Source organism: Heloderma suspectum, chromosome 3 (genome assembly GCF_057233095.1).
Source record: "Heloderma suspectum isolate Gila_16-S chromosome 3, 16-S_ref, whole genome shotgun sequence".
Lineage (NCBI taxonomy): Eukaryota > Metazoa > Chordata > Lepidosauria > Squamata > Helodermatidae > Heloderma > Heloderma suspectum.
Window position 1 is genome coordinate 216,588,441 of NC_139460.1, and position 15,927 is coordinate 216,604,367.

General features: G+C 43.1%; 1 protein-coding gene across 5 annotated transcripts in view; it reads right to left on the reverse strand.

The window, feature by feature from the left end:
- MICU1 (mitochondrial calcium uptake 1) overlaps window positions 1-15,927 on the reverse strand; it is a 166,546-nt gene that overhangs the window by 2,311 nt on the left and 148,308 nt on the right. For all 5 annotated transcript variants that reach the window (XM_084845591.1, XM_084845590.1, XM_084845594.1 and 2 more), the window contains one exon: window positions 8,324-8,413. In XM_084845591.1, coding sequence (XP_084701717.1) covers window positions 8,324-8,413 — 90 coding nt within the window. The remainder of the gene's footprint in view (window positions 1-8,323; window positions 8,414-15,927) is intronic.

Below are 15,927 nucleotides of genomic sequence, written 5' to 3' on the forward strand. Positions count from 1 at the left end.
TTGGTTCACTACCTACCCTTCTGGTCTAAAAAAATTACATTCCATTGTCTATGGCTTAAAAAAATTATCTTATGAAGATGGAGCTCTTTGGGTGTCATGGAACTGTCAATTCTTGTTCACAAACTGGGTGTGGTGGGGGAGATATCTATTTAGAACAGTGACCAAAGAAAACTCCACTCCCATATCCTTAGCAACAACCTAATAACCCTAAATGCAGAAACAGGACAAAAGAACAAATATATGGGATATAAGGGTCACAAGATGGTTCAAGGAGACTCTGGCCCTTTAAAACTGCACAGTGCTCTGATTTCACAAACAAAAATATAGGCAAGTCCATTCATCAAAATAATGCCTTGAAAACAAGAAAAGAGGTTATTCCACAAAAGTTGCTTTGCAGCATAGTTCATGAAAGCTTAGAGCTTACTGTCTCCACCATGGATAACTGAGCAGGTCGTTACTGTATTGGAGGCCACAGCAGATCATTACTGTATTGGAGTAGGTAATTACTGTTTATTTCCTCCTTCCTCATTTTCTAACTTTACTCAGAAATGCATGCAATTCCTGAGTGGCATGAACTTGCCCAGTAACTTACGTGACCTGCATTCTCCATCTTTACTGTTCACATCCATAAGGGGCTGTTCACAGAACATGCCACACTCAGTGGATGAGCGTGGATTGTTGTTGATCTGTGGACTAGCATGTTGTCTGAACTCAGGACATTTTCCACAGGGTGGCTTGTTAACAATGCAGCATAGCTTATTTTTCTTGAACAAGCCACCCATGGTTTGTTGTTGTGTTGTTTAGGGTGGTTAACAAGCCACACTGCATGGTTAACAAGCTACCCTGAAGAAAATGTCCTGGGTTCAGACAACATGCTAACCCACAATTCAACAAACAACCCACAATTCAACACCCCACACTCAACCACTGAGTGTGGGTTAGCATGTTGTGTGAACAGCCCCTAATACTCGCAAGTTAGACAAACACACATGCACACTAGATAACTTCCACTTCCCATTAGTATCCCAGCCATTCTTCCACTCACATCACATGTGATACAATAATGTTGCTCACATTTTAAAGGGGAAAAAAGGTATTTCTCTATTCCTATCACAAACAGTGAAATAACTGGTGATGCAAAGCAAATCAGTAAATATGATGAACCAAGACAGCAGAATTTACAACTGGTTATTCTGCAACCACGACCCAGCCCAATTCCAGGAAAGAAGAGCAGGGTGGAAAGACCAGGGCTTTTTGCAACAGAAAACTGTATCTCAAAAGAGTCTATTAAACTAGACGTTTCAAGACCAGGATGGTGACTGTCAGTTCTAAGCTTGGAAATCAGAAGTTTGACAATAACATCTCACCACATATATGTACAATATAGATGATGGCCTTTTAAAGACAGAATGCTGAGCAAAACAGATACTATTTTGTAGTATTTATTGCTTTTCCCAAATTACAATTTCTGCACCATTTTCAGGCAAATCTAGTTATTTGTTTTAGATGTTTACTCAGTTCACTGAGTCTGTAAATTCAGTGGTGCTCTACTATCTTAGCCAGAAATAAATTGGGCTGGGTGACCATCATGTACTACAGGCAAGTGTCTTAATGGTACATTTCTAAATCTCTAAAGGTACCTTTGGAGAGCAGCTCCCACATTCCTGATTGGGTGCAAGAACACATAACAATTAGATCAATGCATTTCCCAGGGGAAAAAAGCATCCTCTCCCCTGCTAATCCTATTCCAGTCCTTTTCAGTGGCAAGGATCAGTGTAGGCCGAATCCCACACGTGATTGCAAGGACTAGAAACACTAACTATGAGCCCTGATATCAATACCATTTGGACATGCCCTAACCAGTTTCCCTAAGACTTGGGTATTCAGATTATAAAGGAAGTAAGATTTACTATCTTACTGCTGGTGCAACTCAGAAATGGAAAAATGTTCCCTGCTGTACTATGGAACACATACATTTCCATACAGCCAATACTAGATAGCTTTTTAGTTCTGAAATTCCTTTTGAATATTTTTTTTAGGCTATTACTTCAACCAAATACAACTGGGAAGAGATCCCCTGGTGGAATTAAAGAGTAGATTTCTAAAGCTTGATGGGGAGGGGGAGAGGAAGGTGGGTAAGAGAAGATGCGATGCACTTTTAGTTCTTTAGCATTCCAAATGCTACAGGCAGATACACAAGGGATGTTAGTTTAAACTATGGAACGATTTTGAAGGAGATTCAACTAGGCGTAGTAATACTAGGAGTAGAGATGTATGGATCAGTCTATTTTTGATCCATGTCAGTTTCACATGTGTTCATTCATAACTGTTGCATCCCACTTCTGCACTGATTTACCTTTATTTCAAGGGGTGGGATCCACATGAAAATTCATACACATTTTACTGTAAAATACAATTTCTGTACAAGTTTTATATGCATTTAACATAAAATGCACTTTTTGTATGCATTTTACTGTAAAATACACATTTCTATATGTTTTTTGGTAATTTTAAAAGTCAAAGACTGTATTGCAAAATTTGGAGAATGTGCAAAGTCAGAAGGATGAATGCATTCTGATATATACATTAGTTCAGGTGTGAATCTGATCACTTCACTTCAAAATGTGGACTGAACAAAATTCTTGATCATCCCTAACTAGAGAGTATAATCTTGCACGTGTGCTATACTTGAACTGTTTGAACAAGACAAGAATTCTTGTGTTGCACAGAGCTGAACAGACTGTTAAGGTATTTTTCAAGTTCATGACTTGCTTAGATCTAGGTTACTTTTTCCCCTAGTCTGTGCCCGTAACAAGGGTGGTGCTTGAACAGGACAAGATTAATATACAAGGGTATTTTGGGAGGGAACAGCAATTTTCAACATACAAAACTGACATCCATTTTGACATTGCTTTCTGAAACATCCTCATCTGTGTATAACTGAATTCAGTTGTACTTTCTAATTCTTTAGCTTGGTGCAAGCAACAGCCTTTTGAGAATTCAGATGAATTTTAAAAGATATTACTGGAAGTTTGAATTAAATGAAAGCTTGGGTTCCTTCTGAAATGGTAATCATCTCCACTCTTCTGTACCTATGTAATTGTATCCTGTGCAGCACTGCCTCTTAGACACGCAAGAATTAACAAGGTGAAAACCAGAATCTACATGAGAGCTTCCAAAGGAAAAAAACAGCACCACACAACAATGGTGACAGTTTATTAAAATGGAAGATAGGAAACAGCAAATGCAGAAGCTTCTGCAGAAGGGATGCAACTGGCACCAAAGTAATTTAGCGTGAGGCAGAAGCCATACCATGTGTTAATTTCAATGATCTCCAAGGCTGGGAATTGTTCCGGGGTTAAGTTTTACTTGCAAATAATTTTAATAAGATAGAATGGGAAATGCTGAAAGGCAGAAGGGACAGTGACCAACAAGACAGACACATTATGCATCAACTCTGTCATCCGGCGAACTGCTCTAGAGTCAGGTCTCTGAAATCCCACTCCAATTTACTATCAATTTTCTAAGCATGTTTGCTTCCCCCAGACCTCTTGACAGGGAAAGAAGAAACAATTTGTGCCAACTCTAATCCCAATGCTTTTTGCTCATCACTTGGCGGCTCACCTAAGAGGCAGCCTGTCTTTTCCAAATTATTTCTTTGCAGCAAACAGTCCCTTGCTCACTCTCTACACATAAGTCAAAGAAGGCTTGATGGACGTAAGGAATTCAGAGACCAAAGAAACTCAGCCAATGCTGAAAGTCCGGATTGACAGCCCTCTGCAGCATCCTCTTAAAACTTTGCTGCTAACTCTGTTCTCACAAGGCAGCCAGTTTTAACATAATCCATTTATTCTATTTTATGAGAGATTTTATTATATTCAGCGGTATATAAATGACACAAATAAATAAATAATAGCCACTGCTTGTAAGTTTCAGCTTTTGTCACGGGCAAGCCAATGCTGTCCATCTTTCAAAGGATGATCCTCACACAAGGACTTTCCGTCTCCCTCTCTCCAGATCACTTTCCTTTTGTACTAGCTTACAAACATGGCAGAATTAAGTAGTATCTCCAGATTCTGGAATATGAACAAACCAATGAAGAATGTAGGAGCTGCCTTGCTGGATCAGACTAAAGTAGGGGTGGAGAATTGTTTGGCCCCAGGGCCCGGATTGCATTCTGGCTCAGCCCCCAGGGGCTGGATGTCAGGGGCAGCCCCTCCCTCCAGAATCTCCCCATTCAGGCCCTCCCTCCAGAATCTTCACTCCCTGACATCATCTGTTCCTCCGAGCAGAGAGGCAGGAGCGCTTGCTCTTGCCTCTCTCTGCAGAAAGGCAATTGCTCCTGTCTGTTTCCATTTCTCTATGCAGAGAGAGGGGTGGGGGATCAGTTACTCTTATCCCTCTCTCTGCACAGAGGCAAGAGCATTTGCTCTGTCTCACTCTGCATGAAATGCAGATAGGCAGGAGCTTTGCCAGCTCTGTGCCCTCCCCCACTGTGGAGGACACAGGGTGGGTGAAGCACTTCTAATGCCATTCCCCCTCCCCATTAGGAGGACAAGCAGCACAGTAAGGGGAATCCCCTGGTTATCTCTGATCAGCGATAACAGCAGGGATTCCTCTCCCTGCCTCCTTCCCTAGCCCTTGTAGCCACCGGGGGTGGGGCTTGAGGAGATGGGGACCCGCCTGAGGCCTAGCAGGCTAAATTGGCCCACAGACTGGAGGTTCCTCATTCCTGGACTAAAGGGTGCAGCTAGCCCAACTTGGTCAGGCAGTTGCTCCTGGGAAGCTCACAAGCAGAGCAGGATAGCTGCCATGATCTCATTTGTCTCTAACATCTGATATTTTATGATACACTGCCTCTTCATATGGAGGTTCAATTGTCAACCACTATGCCTAATAGTCTTAGGTAGAACATTTATCTAATTATTTACAAAAATCCAATTCTAAACAAAAAAAATCTAATTCTTTTAAAACGCCATAGGAAATTGGGAGGGGCTGTAGCTCAGTACCAGAGCATATGTTTTACATGAAGACAGTCCCAAGTACAATTCCTGACCTCCCCAAGGAGGGCAACAAAAAAAACCTGCGTGCAATCTTGGAGAGCCGCAGCTAGTCAGCAACCTACAGTCTGACTCAGTATAAGGCAGCTTTCTATATTCCTGTGCTGCAAAATCCTGAGAACATCCTGGATAGCTCTCTGGCAGGTCGCAGAAGCTGTGTTTGTGAACGAACATCCATTACTTTTGGATGCAAATGCTGTGGGAGAAAAAGACCATTTTAGTTCTCTCTGCCCATCTTTCCAAACGTATATGGATAAATGAAGCCAAATAAAAGTATTAGTGTCTGCTATGATGTTAATTAAAATATGCTTGGTTAAAGATACAAGAACTAATACAAGCTTGCTTGGTTAAAGATACAAGAACAAGCATGAAGTCTGGGAAATACACAGACATGAATTTTAAGAGGAATGTATTTTGTGGATGGGAGCATGCTTTGGGCTGTATCCAGTGTGACGCTACTGCTAACATCAATGATGCTGCACTAGTGTAAGCAAGCTCTAGCGCAACACCCGTAAAACCCAGCACGCCAGCAAACACCACTGGTGTTGCGCTAAAGGTCACTTATGCTAGCAACAGCCTAATTTATGTTAGTGATAGTGTTGCACTGGATGCTGCCTTTTGGCTCCTCTGCTGCCATTGGCTGAGCAGTGCTGATGTCACAGACAGACTGAGCAGCAGACCTTAAGGACAGGGAACACAGAGTCAAGATAGCTGAAGGACAGGAATGGAGCAGGCAGCGAAGTGCGAAACAGGAACTGGGGCAGGGCACAAGGGCACCGCAGGAAGGGCCATTTCAGGAAGCAGAGAGGCAACAGGCCAGGTGATGAACACAAACTTTAGGAAAGGAGGAGTGGAAGTGTTCTCCCTTTCACAGCAAAGAGCAAGGAAGTTCTAGAGGAAGTAGTGAAACTTGGAAAGGAGGAGTTGATGAGTAGAGTGCAGGAATAAGAAGGCTAACAAGAAGTCTGACAGGGATGACTACAGTTTGCAGCCAATGGCTTGGAGTCTCTAGAATACCATTGAACTGCACTTTACAATTAGGCATAAAGCTAGCAGCTGCTCCATTAAAGCACTTTCCTTATTATTCCCCTCCCCTCTGCTATTATTTTAGACCAGGAGTGGGGAACATGTGGCTCTCCAGAGGTTGTTGGACTGCAACTCCCATCAGCCTGAGCCAGCATGCCCAATGGTGACAGCTGATGGGAGCTGCAGTCCAACAACATTTAGATTTCACACTTTCCCCATCTCTGTTTTATACTTTGCTATAACTTAAAAAAAAAAAGAGGCTTCTTCTCCCCCATCCCTGTCACCAGTCTCTCTTCCAAACACCTGACTTCATAGCAAGCAAGGTATGATCTGTCAGGAGATAATCCAGAATGACCTGGCTTGCCACTAAATATTTTGGACAACTACAGTGACCCCGATTGTGCTCAAAATTTACTCCAAAATTTGTAAGCGTTAATTATGCCCAGACTCTCTCAATAGTTTAACAAGAACTATATTTGCCTTTAGGATCCTCACAGCAATGCTATGAATTATGTAGTTTACAAGCACTGGAACAGCGCTTCCAGTACGAAATGTTTCAGAAGGTAGTACTTCAAAAGAATACATGTGCTGATCCACCAATCAAGCTTGTGCAAGATCCTGCCCCTTTCTGACACACACCATGAAGCAGCTTTTTCTACTCTTGACAGTAACTATGACTGAACAAAAAAAGTGTCTAGGGCATGAAACACAACTATGTTGGAGGATATTTGCTATCTTTTTTATGGCGGATTTCTGATTAATATTTATGGTCCTGAAGAATCTGATACAGGGTAAGCTGATGACTGAGGGTGGTAAAAGACCAACCTGAGGAATTTAATGTGTGTGTGTTAGTCCTTGGTTTTGAGAACAAACTACAAAGGTCTGCAAACTGGCCCCATGTATATCACAAGATATAAGAATAAAATCCTGGCAGTTGATATTCCTCTAGTAAGTGTGTACGCGTCAGCATATGAAGTAGAAAATAGCATTGTATTTGCTAGGTAAATTACCTAGACTGTATGACATAGATAATCATTCTCAGAAACTGAAACACTGCTAAGTCAGATATCTGCAGATTTAAAAAGAGCACCAAGGAAACCCTCCGGAAAGACATAATCGCAGATACCATAATCAAAACGGAAAAACTATCATCAAGATTTAAAGGAATAGAAAATACCACCATTAAACAGATAGCAACTAAGGAAAGGCACACTTTGTTAGGATTGCTTCATACATGATTTATTTCCTACATGGAAATGATTTCTATCTTGTGGAATTCCTACATGGAAATTATTTCTATCTTGCGAAACTGTTGTGTGCAAAAAAGCACCAAGATCAACAAGAGAATAAATAAAAACTGGAACAGAAACAAAATGTCAGATATTAGAGGAAGACAATGCCTATTGGTTGCATCTAAGTATTGAGTTCATCTCTGCCTCTTTCTGAATTTAGGCACTGCTCCAGAGGAAGAAGAATACTAACGATGCAAGCACATCCTTATCTACTTCAATGACGTGTGTACGATAGCAATAGTACAGAGAAAAGAGGTTAAAGTGGTGTGTGTTCAGCAAGACTACAAATTTGGCTCCTCCCTGCTCATTCCATCCTCCCAACCGCTCTGTGAGTTAGGCTACACTGAGAGATGGTGACTGCTCCAAAGCCACCCAGTGAGCTTTATGGCTGAGTGGGGAGGGAATCTGGCTCTCCCCACTCCTAGACCCAGTCCTCTTTTAGCACACAAATCACTACACCACAGAGCGACTGTTTAAATCAGGGGTGTTGCACCTCACTCCCGTGGGTTAAATCCGGCGTCCCTGGGATTCAAATCTAGCTCTCCAGGGTTCGCCAGATGACTGTGCCCCTTTCCCCTGGCCATCTAGAGAACCCCGGAGAGCTAGATTTGAATCCCAAGGAGGCCAGATTTGGCCCATGGGACTGAGGTTCAACGCCCCTGCTTTAAACAGTCTCTCTCCCCCTTTCACTGACTGTCAACTGTTTGGTGGCTTTCTGGCTTGTGTGCTTTTTCCACATTCTAAAAGGTTGAAATGCCTCTCCAAGGGCGTAGTTACCGGCAGGAAGAGCTTGAAGCTACAATATGCTGGTATTTTTGGCCCCACCACTTCAGCATTCGGTTCTGCCCACTACCGGAATGTGGTTCTGAACGCTTCTCTGAAATGGAATTGGACGTTCTGACTGAAAGAAGTTCAACACCTGTGGCTTAAATGGACAACGCTCACCATCACAGTCGAAAAGGGCAAACACTACATCGCACACGTGGTCCGACAGCTCCACTTTCGCCACTGTCTTGGCTACCTGCTGCATAGTGTCTGAAAGAACAATGAGAATACAGTGCAAGTCAGATGTCAATATGCTAAAGAAGAATGAAGGACCAGCATTGACCCTACTGATACTTCAGGCCATTTTGACACTAAACACATCTGAGGCAGGTTTCTGTCCCCAACCCACCCATCCTCTAACTCTGTCCTGAACTGACAGGTACTTTAATACCAAAAGCACTTGGTAGTTGAAAGGGTAAAAGGTGCTGAAACCAGCCTGTAATTTCTCATCTAACTGCACTGCTGAAGCCAATCATACCAAATGCAGCCTGTCTTTCTGCTGATGAGCATTTCACTACAGTCCATTTGACATGGCAGTTGAGAAATTGGGTGGACCCGGCAAAGGTGATGGTTTTTAGAAATTTAGAATCTTAGAAACATGCAAGTGACCGCAACCTCATATGGTCAGCAGGATATGGTGGCTTGGTCCTAGAAGCACAAAGCTCTCCAGGAGCCACGCCTGAGGGACTGATCTCACTGGAAAAAATAGGAGCACACCTATACTCCATGCATAACTTCAGTCTGTGAATATGGGGGTTGCACAGGAGATTACCTTGATGGATTAACACATATCCATCGAAGAGCTTGACCCTTACAACTCTTTAAATATCTACTTTCCGAGGATGAAACAATACCTTATAATTGAAATAAGTAAGAAGAAACAGCCATTCTGAATATTTACTGTGCATATATAGACAAACCCATCTGAAGACAGATTTCTTTCCCTGCCACCCCTTAGGGATTCTAAACGTTGGTACCAGCAGAGATAATTTCACCCCAAACATCCAAAGGATAATAAAGCAAATGAGAAATTATAAGTGAAGCCCATTTTGTTTTTCCTGAACCCCATGAAGGAAGAACTGAAGTAATCCCTGAGGAAATGAGAGCAATCAATCAACAGCATTCATAACCATGTTTGCAATTTGTAGGAATAGTAACAACCAGAGATCTAAAATGCTCAAAGACGGCTAAGTGCCTTCACAAACAAATTTGTCTGGGATAATTTCTGTGTAAGAAATGGCATAAGTTTAATGAGAAACACAAAGATTTACTGAAGATTTCATAAGTCTGTCTTTCTTTCTAAGCATCCATAAAACAAGACTGCATACCTAGGGCTTGGATACAACACTCTTCTTCCACCATTTTGCAGCTACTTATCACCCACAGTGTTTTTAAGTTTAAGCTTGCATGCACGCACACACACACACATGAACACGTGTGCGTGCCTGTGTGTGAGAGAGAGAGAGGTGGTGGTGGTATTCTGGCATTATCCCACCCCCCATGCAATTGACTGACGAATGATTTAGAATCCTCCATGTGAGTGGATAACGCCCAACTAGGGCTCATACCAGGGCTGATCTTAAACAGTGTGAAGCTGCTGAGTAGCTTTGCTCTATGCCTTACACAGGGCCTGTTCAGGCAACGTGTCTCACCTGGAATTATATCCATCAAGAGATGGCCTGTGGGTTGAGAGGCTTTCTTTGCTGTCCCTCCCTCACTCCCTTCATTATAAGGAGAAGAAAATGAATTAACAGGCAGATTCATGTCACAGGGTCAGGAAGACCATACATTTGACCATACATACTGTTATGGGAGCTTCTCAAATCATTCATTCACTTTTTGCAGTTGTGAGGGAATGGAACAGGAGGCAATATGCAGGCCTGAGGCCTACCTCAAAGACTCAGTTCGAACTGAATGACTGGCCTTGGGTTGTTGTTTTGAGAAAAAGACCTGGTTCGCATGACACCTGGTTCGCAGTCATCATAGGTTATGTAACACATAATGAGCTGTGGTGTGTGCAGCCACCATTTTCAATATGCAACCCTCAATTGGGGCGACAGGAGGTTGCGCCGTGTCATGCAAACCCAACCATTGTGGGTTATTCTAGTTAAATAACCCTCCCATGATCCACGATGGCTGGGTTCTCATGACACAGTGGAACTCCTTATCAGTCCAATCGGGGGTAGCATATTCAAAATGGTGGCTGCATGTGCCCAGCACGTGCCGCGACTCATCATGGGTTCAATAACCTATGATGACCTAGCCATGTGGTTTGAACCAGCCCTAAGTAGTACTCCCCACTTCCCTCACAGGATCCCAAACCAGGGCACAATTGTAGTTTTAATCCTGGCTTGACAGCGAAATAGCAAACTATGGATTTCTGCTAGGTAGAAGCAGAAGTTTCTAGTCTCCTCCCCTTTCATCCAAATGAAGAGAAGGATGGACATCATCACTGAATTAATAGTTTGGAGGATTGTCTGGATGTGACCATTGTCTCTCCACGTAGAATTCTGGGGACAAAGTATCCCCTGAGCAAAACTACCAGTCTTCACACACCAATGTGTTATAAAAAATGTAACTAGTCAATTACTTTTATGAAGACCAAGGAAACGTCAATACCAGATTTATTAACTACAGAATATTAGTGGCTGGTGAACAAACCAACCAACTACAATGTAGTTTCTTACGATAATGAAAAAAGGACTCTCATATAATATCTAAAGAAATCTCTACAGAAATGCCTATTCAGGATTTTTTTTCTATCTACACTTTTCATTTGCTCTCCTATGTTTGCCCTCATTAGTTTCCTTCCACCCACACCTGTGCTAAGGAGGACACTAGGCCAGCAGAAATACTGTTTCTTGACAGGTTTCATCACAACAAAAGGTAAAGCCCTGCAGAGCCAGCCATGACCTAAGCCCTTTGATTTCTTCATGTTCAGTGGTGTAAAGCAGGCCAATGTCTTCCTTGAGCTTAATGACCTGAAGAACAGGTCCCTCCTGCAAGAACAGGAAATTTGCTGTTCAATATAATGGAATGTCCTAATCTGCCAAGACTAACATTTAAAGCATGACCACTGGAAAGATCACACACACACACACACCACAGTCACATTGCTGACTTTATCCTGGCTTCTGTTTTCAGGGTAAATGAGCAACTCATTCACACTTCTCCTGCTACATCCAAGCAAGCACTCATCATTACTGGGTTTTCTAACCATTATTATTTGTCTTCACAATATTTTGTCCCCTATGAGACAGGTCAGGCTGAGAGAGCTTGACTGGTCCAGGGTCACCCAGTGAGTCTCACAGCTGAGCAAGGGACTGAACCTGGATCTTTCCAGTCCTAACCACTGCACCACACTGCCACAATTTTTCCATACATCTTTAGACATGGTACCTTCTTGTTAATGCTTCTGTGTATTTCAAATGTTAGGCAAGATAGAAAAATTTTAAAAACATCAGGTAGCAGGTGGTGAGACCCTGGAGAGCAGCTGCCAGTCAGTAGAGACAATATAGGCTGAAATGGGAATATAGTCTGACCTGGTAGAAGGCAGACTCCTATGTTCTTAAGGATTTACTCTCTAGCTGACAGTGGGAAAATCTCAGGGGCATATCACGCTTTACTTACTGCACTGTGATGTATTTGTTTTTAACCTTCAGGGAAATATAGTCTTAATGCTCTAAACATTTTCCCACTAAGCCCAGGCAAAGCTCCTTTATATATGATCACAGAAAAAGCTCCAATGCACATCCCCAGTATTTTGCAGACACTCTTCACACCATATATTGATGCATTTGTGAATGCTTGTGAGTGGGCAGAGAGTTGCAAAATGTACTCTAGGAACACAAGAAGCTAATTTCCAAGTAATTTCTGTAGAAAATCTGGCTCAGTTGGGCTAAACAATTCTGAATCAGTCTTTTGCCAAGTGAACAGCAGGGGAACCTCATTATGTGTAACCAACACTCACACAGAGCCACATGGTTAATTATGCTGCATCACTCAAGGTTTCAAGGAGAAAACAAGTATAGATACATCGAGGGAAAACTCCCGCCATTTACAGCTTGCCAGCGTTTTAAGCTATGATAAAACATGCACATGATGTATCTGAAAACATGACTTTCATCCCTCTGCTCCCCTAGGCATAAATCACATTTGGGTAGATGCAAGGCATTTGACTTGATAATAAACTGTAATTCAAGCTGATGGATGCACCGGATGAAGGCAATCGGTCCTCCAGAAAAGGACTCCGCAACACCCTTTTGTGACACAGCCTATTTGGATATGCCTCAAACACCCATGAATCATAACTAAATTAGAACAGCTGAGTTTGTTTCTCCACACCCACTGTGCCCCTACCCCCCAACCCTGTTAACTTCTATAAGGTAGCCAGAGGAAATTAATCCCAAGGTTCTTGCACGTTGTTGTTGTTGTTGTTCAGTCGTTAAGTCGTGTCCGACTCTTCGTGACCCCATGGACCATAGCACGCCAGGCCTTCCTGTCCTCCTCTCTCTCCCGGAGTGTGCTCAGTTTCATATTCATTGCATTGGTGATGCTATCTAGCCATCTCATCCTCTGCCGTCCCCTTCTCCTTTTGCCTTCAATTTCTTGAACATATTGTCACACAATAGTGAGTGTTAGTCAGGGCTCACTTTCCTATTTAAGTTGATAAGGACATGCCCAACAACAACAACAACAACAACAGAGAAAGTGCTGATGTCCTTTATGCTCTGATCCTCCTTCCAAAGTGCTTCTAGAGCAAAAACAGTTTGTTATTGTCCCAGTGCCTAATGAATCTTGGGCCCAGGCTGACACAAAACAGATGGGGCAAGCACACCTCTGCATAATGCTGTTGAAGATTCTCCTTTCACAGCTAATTACTTGGTGCAGACTTGCTACCACTCCTCTTGGGATGGCTTTCAAACTTTATATTCTACAGGTATCCTCTGTACCATCGAGGGATGTCTAGGGCATGAATTTCAGGTCACTAATGTGCTATTTAAAGTAGCCTACATACATACTAATCAACTTGTAACCTAGAGCTAGGCTACAAGAATTAACCACAATTCAAAGAATCTGTCTGCTATACAAGGAGAATTTACTCATGCTGCTAACATGTAAAGCAGGGCTGTAAAGCAGGGGTGCGGAACTGCCAACTCACAGAGCCTCCTTGGGTTGCTCCAGGGAGCAGGGCTTGACCTCCAAGCCCCCCCCCCCGAGGAATCCACTATTATCTCCAGTCTGAGCTAAAAGCTGGGATGTGGAGAGCTGGGAGGACTCAGCTGGTACTGGGAGGAGCAGCTGCTCTTTCCAGCACTGGCTGAGTGGCTTTGGATGGCACGTGGTGCACGAGGCTAGGGACATGGCTGGCCAAGTGGCTCTGTGCAGCACACATCACCCAATAGAGACAGTGCATGCTGTGCAAAGCCAGGGATTTAGTCAGTGTTGGGAGTGCCAGCCAAGTCCCTTCCCCCATGCTCCCAGTACAGGTAAAGGCAAAATGGGTGGGATGATTGCATCAGTGGGTATGGGTGCTATGGCCAGGCCCAGTGATGTTATCGAGCCTGCAAGGGGTCTGGTGGGGGGCAATATGTCTGACACCCCCCCCCCCCCCGAAATGTTCAGCATGGTGTAAAGAAACATGTACATTTGGTTTTTCAAGTTGGCAGGTTCTGAAAATATTCTGCAGTTGCAGAAGCTGTGCAAATTATATGCTTGCCTTGCTGTAAATAACAAAAAGATGCAAACCACTAACATAGTACTTGGCCTAGAATACAGCAAGCTCACTGCTTGTTAATGCTTCTGAGGACATATCCAAATTGGCTCACCTGGAATGCTGGCTTCTGTTTGAATACCTGGAAGAAAGCTCATTAGTGTGGGTTAGTTGAATACATGTTAGCTTTTAATTAATTATAAAAGCCATCATGTGAACAAATGCTTAATAGTTCTAAGGGCAGCAGAGCAAGTGTGCTCTGAGAACTTGGTGACCCAGTGTGCAGGACATTCTTGTAGTTTTTTTCCCAACCTTTGCAACATCTGTAAGTAACCAAAGCATACCCATAGTTCTCCTATTTGCTTCTGAACTGGTGTTTGGGTGTGAACCTAGATCACTTTCAGGATGGGCGGGGGGGTGAGGTAAGTGTTCAACAAGAGCAAGGCTGTGCCCAGGCCAGGTGGAACAACTAGTAGTAGAACTGGGTGGGGTGAAATGGCTTTAAGCATCTGGGCATGGCAAGGTAAGGTGGAGGAGGGGGCAGGTCTCACTCCTCTCCCATATGTGTTCATTCCAATACCAAAGTAGACCTCACCACCACCGCTTTATAGGCTAAATGAGCTTGTGTAATGACGGAGGTCTAGTTATCCCTAAGGGCGTAACTACACATGATGCTAATAGTGTTTTTAGAAAATGTAATATTTGGCATGCACATTTGGGGGTGGGCATGTCATCAGCACCGTAGTACTTGGGGAGGGGGGGTATTAGCCTTCCCTCCCCAGTTGCAATCTCAGCACAAATCACTGAGATTTTTGCTGGCTCAATCATTGTTCTCAGCAACACAGGAATTCCATTGCTGCACCTTCTGGTGATAGATCTTTGTCTTGTCTTATCTTGCACACCATCCTCACAAACCTGGCAGGAGCTAGGAGCAACAGGAATTTCACTCTAAAATATTATGAATATTCAAAATCTATCCCATCTCTGCCCTTGGGGCTGGGAAGAGAGAATGACTCCATATGCAAAAGCACCCTGAACATCTGTAGAAGGCCTGAAGAAATATCACTGCTATGAGGGATGTAAACCCAAATTTCTGCAGGTAGAAAAACTAGCCAATTTTAGGGTCTCTAGTGGAAAAATAAAAAGCAACAGTGAAGTTAAATGCAGAAATTAAGAGTAGAGGCAGCAGCTCTTGGAGTATACATCCATGTTATTGCCTTTGATTCAAAACTGTTTCTAAAGCAGTTATGTCAAGGGTAATCCAATCTTGACTACCTTATTTTCTGCTTTTAAAAAAGGGAGAGAGGAGAGTGGTTGAGGCTAAAAACATTGAAATAATTCCAACTAATTTAACTTGTGATTCTAGACTGCTCTAAGCGAGTGAATGAATGAATCCTCTGCCATCATAAAACTATCTTAAAGGTCGAAGGAACATTTGTAGAACAGAAGCCAAACAGCTGAATCAGCGTTCCCCAACCTGGTGCCCTCTAGATGTTTTGCACTTCAATTCTCATCAGTGTGTACAATACTACAGTCTTCACCAAAACTGTCAGTGCCTACAACACCAGAGAGAGGCCTCATCCAATTCATACAATTTCTGTATAATTGTCAAAAGGGCTTGTTTAGTCTTCATTCAGTAGTGGATTACGTTCCACCCAAACCGAAGGGTAACAGAGTGAAAATGCACATAACAGTAAACACCTTGGACAATATATGCAATATTGTTGTTGTTCAGTCGTTCAGTCGTGTCCGACTCTTTGTGACCCCATGGACCATAGCACGCCAGGCCTTCCTGTCCTCCGCTCTCTCCCGGAGCATGCTCAAGTCCATATTCATTGCATCGGTGATGCTATCTAGCCATCTCATCCTCTGCTGTCCCCTTCTCCTTTTGCCTTCAATCTTTCCCAGCATCAGGGTCTTTTCCAGTGACTTTTCTCTTCGCATTAGGTGGCCAAAATATTTGAGCTTCAGCTTCAGTATCTGTCCTTCCAATGAGCAGTCAGGGTTGATT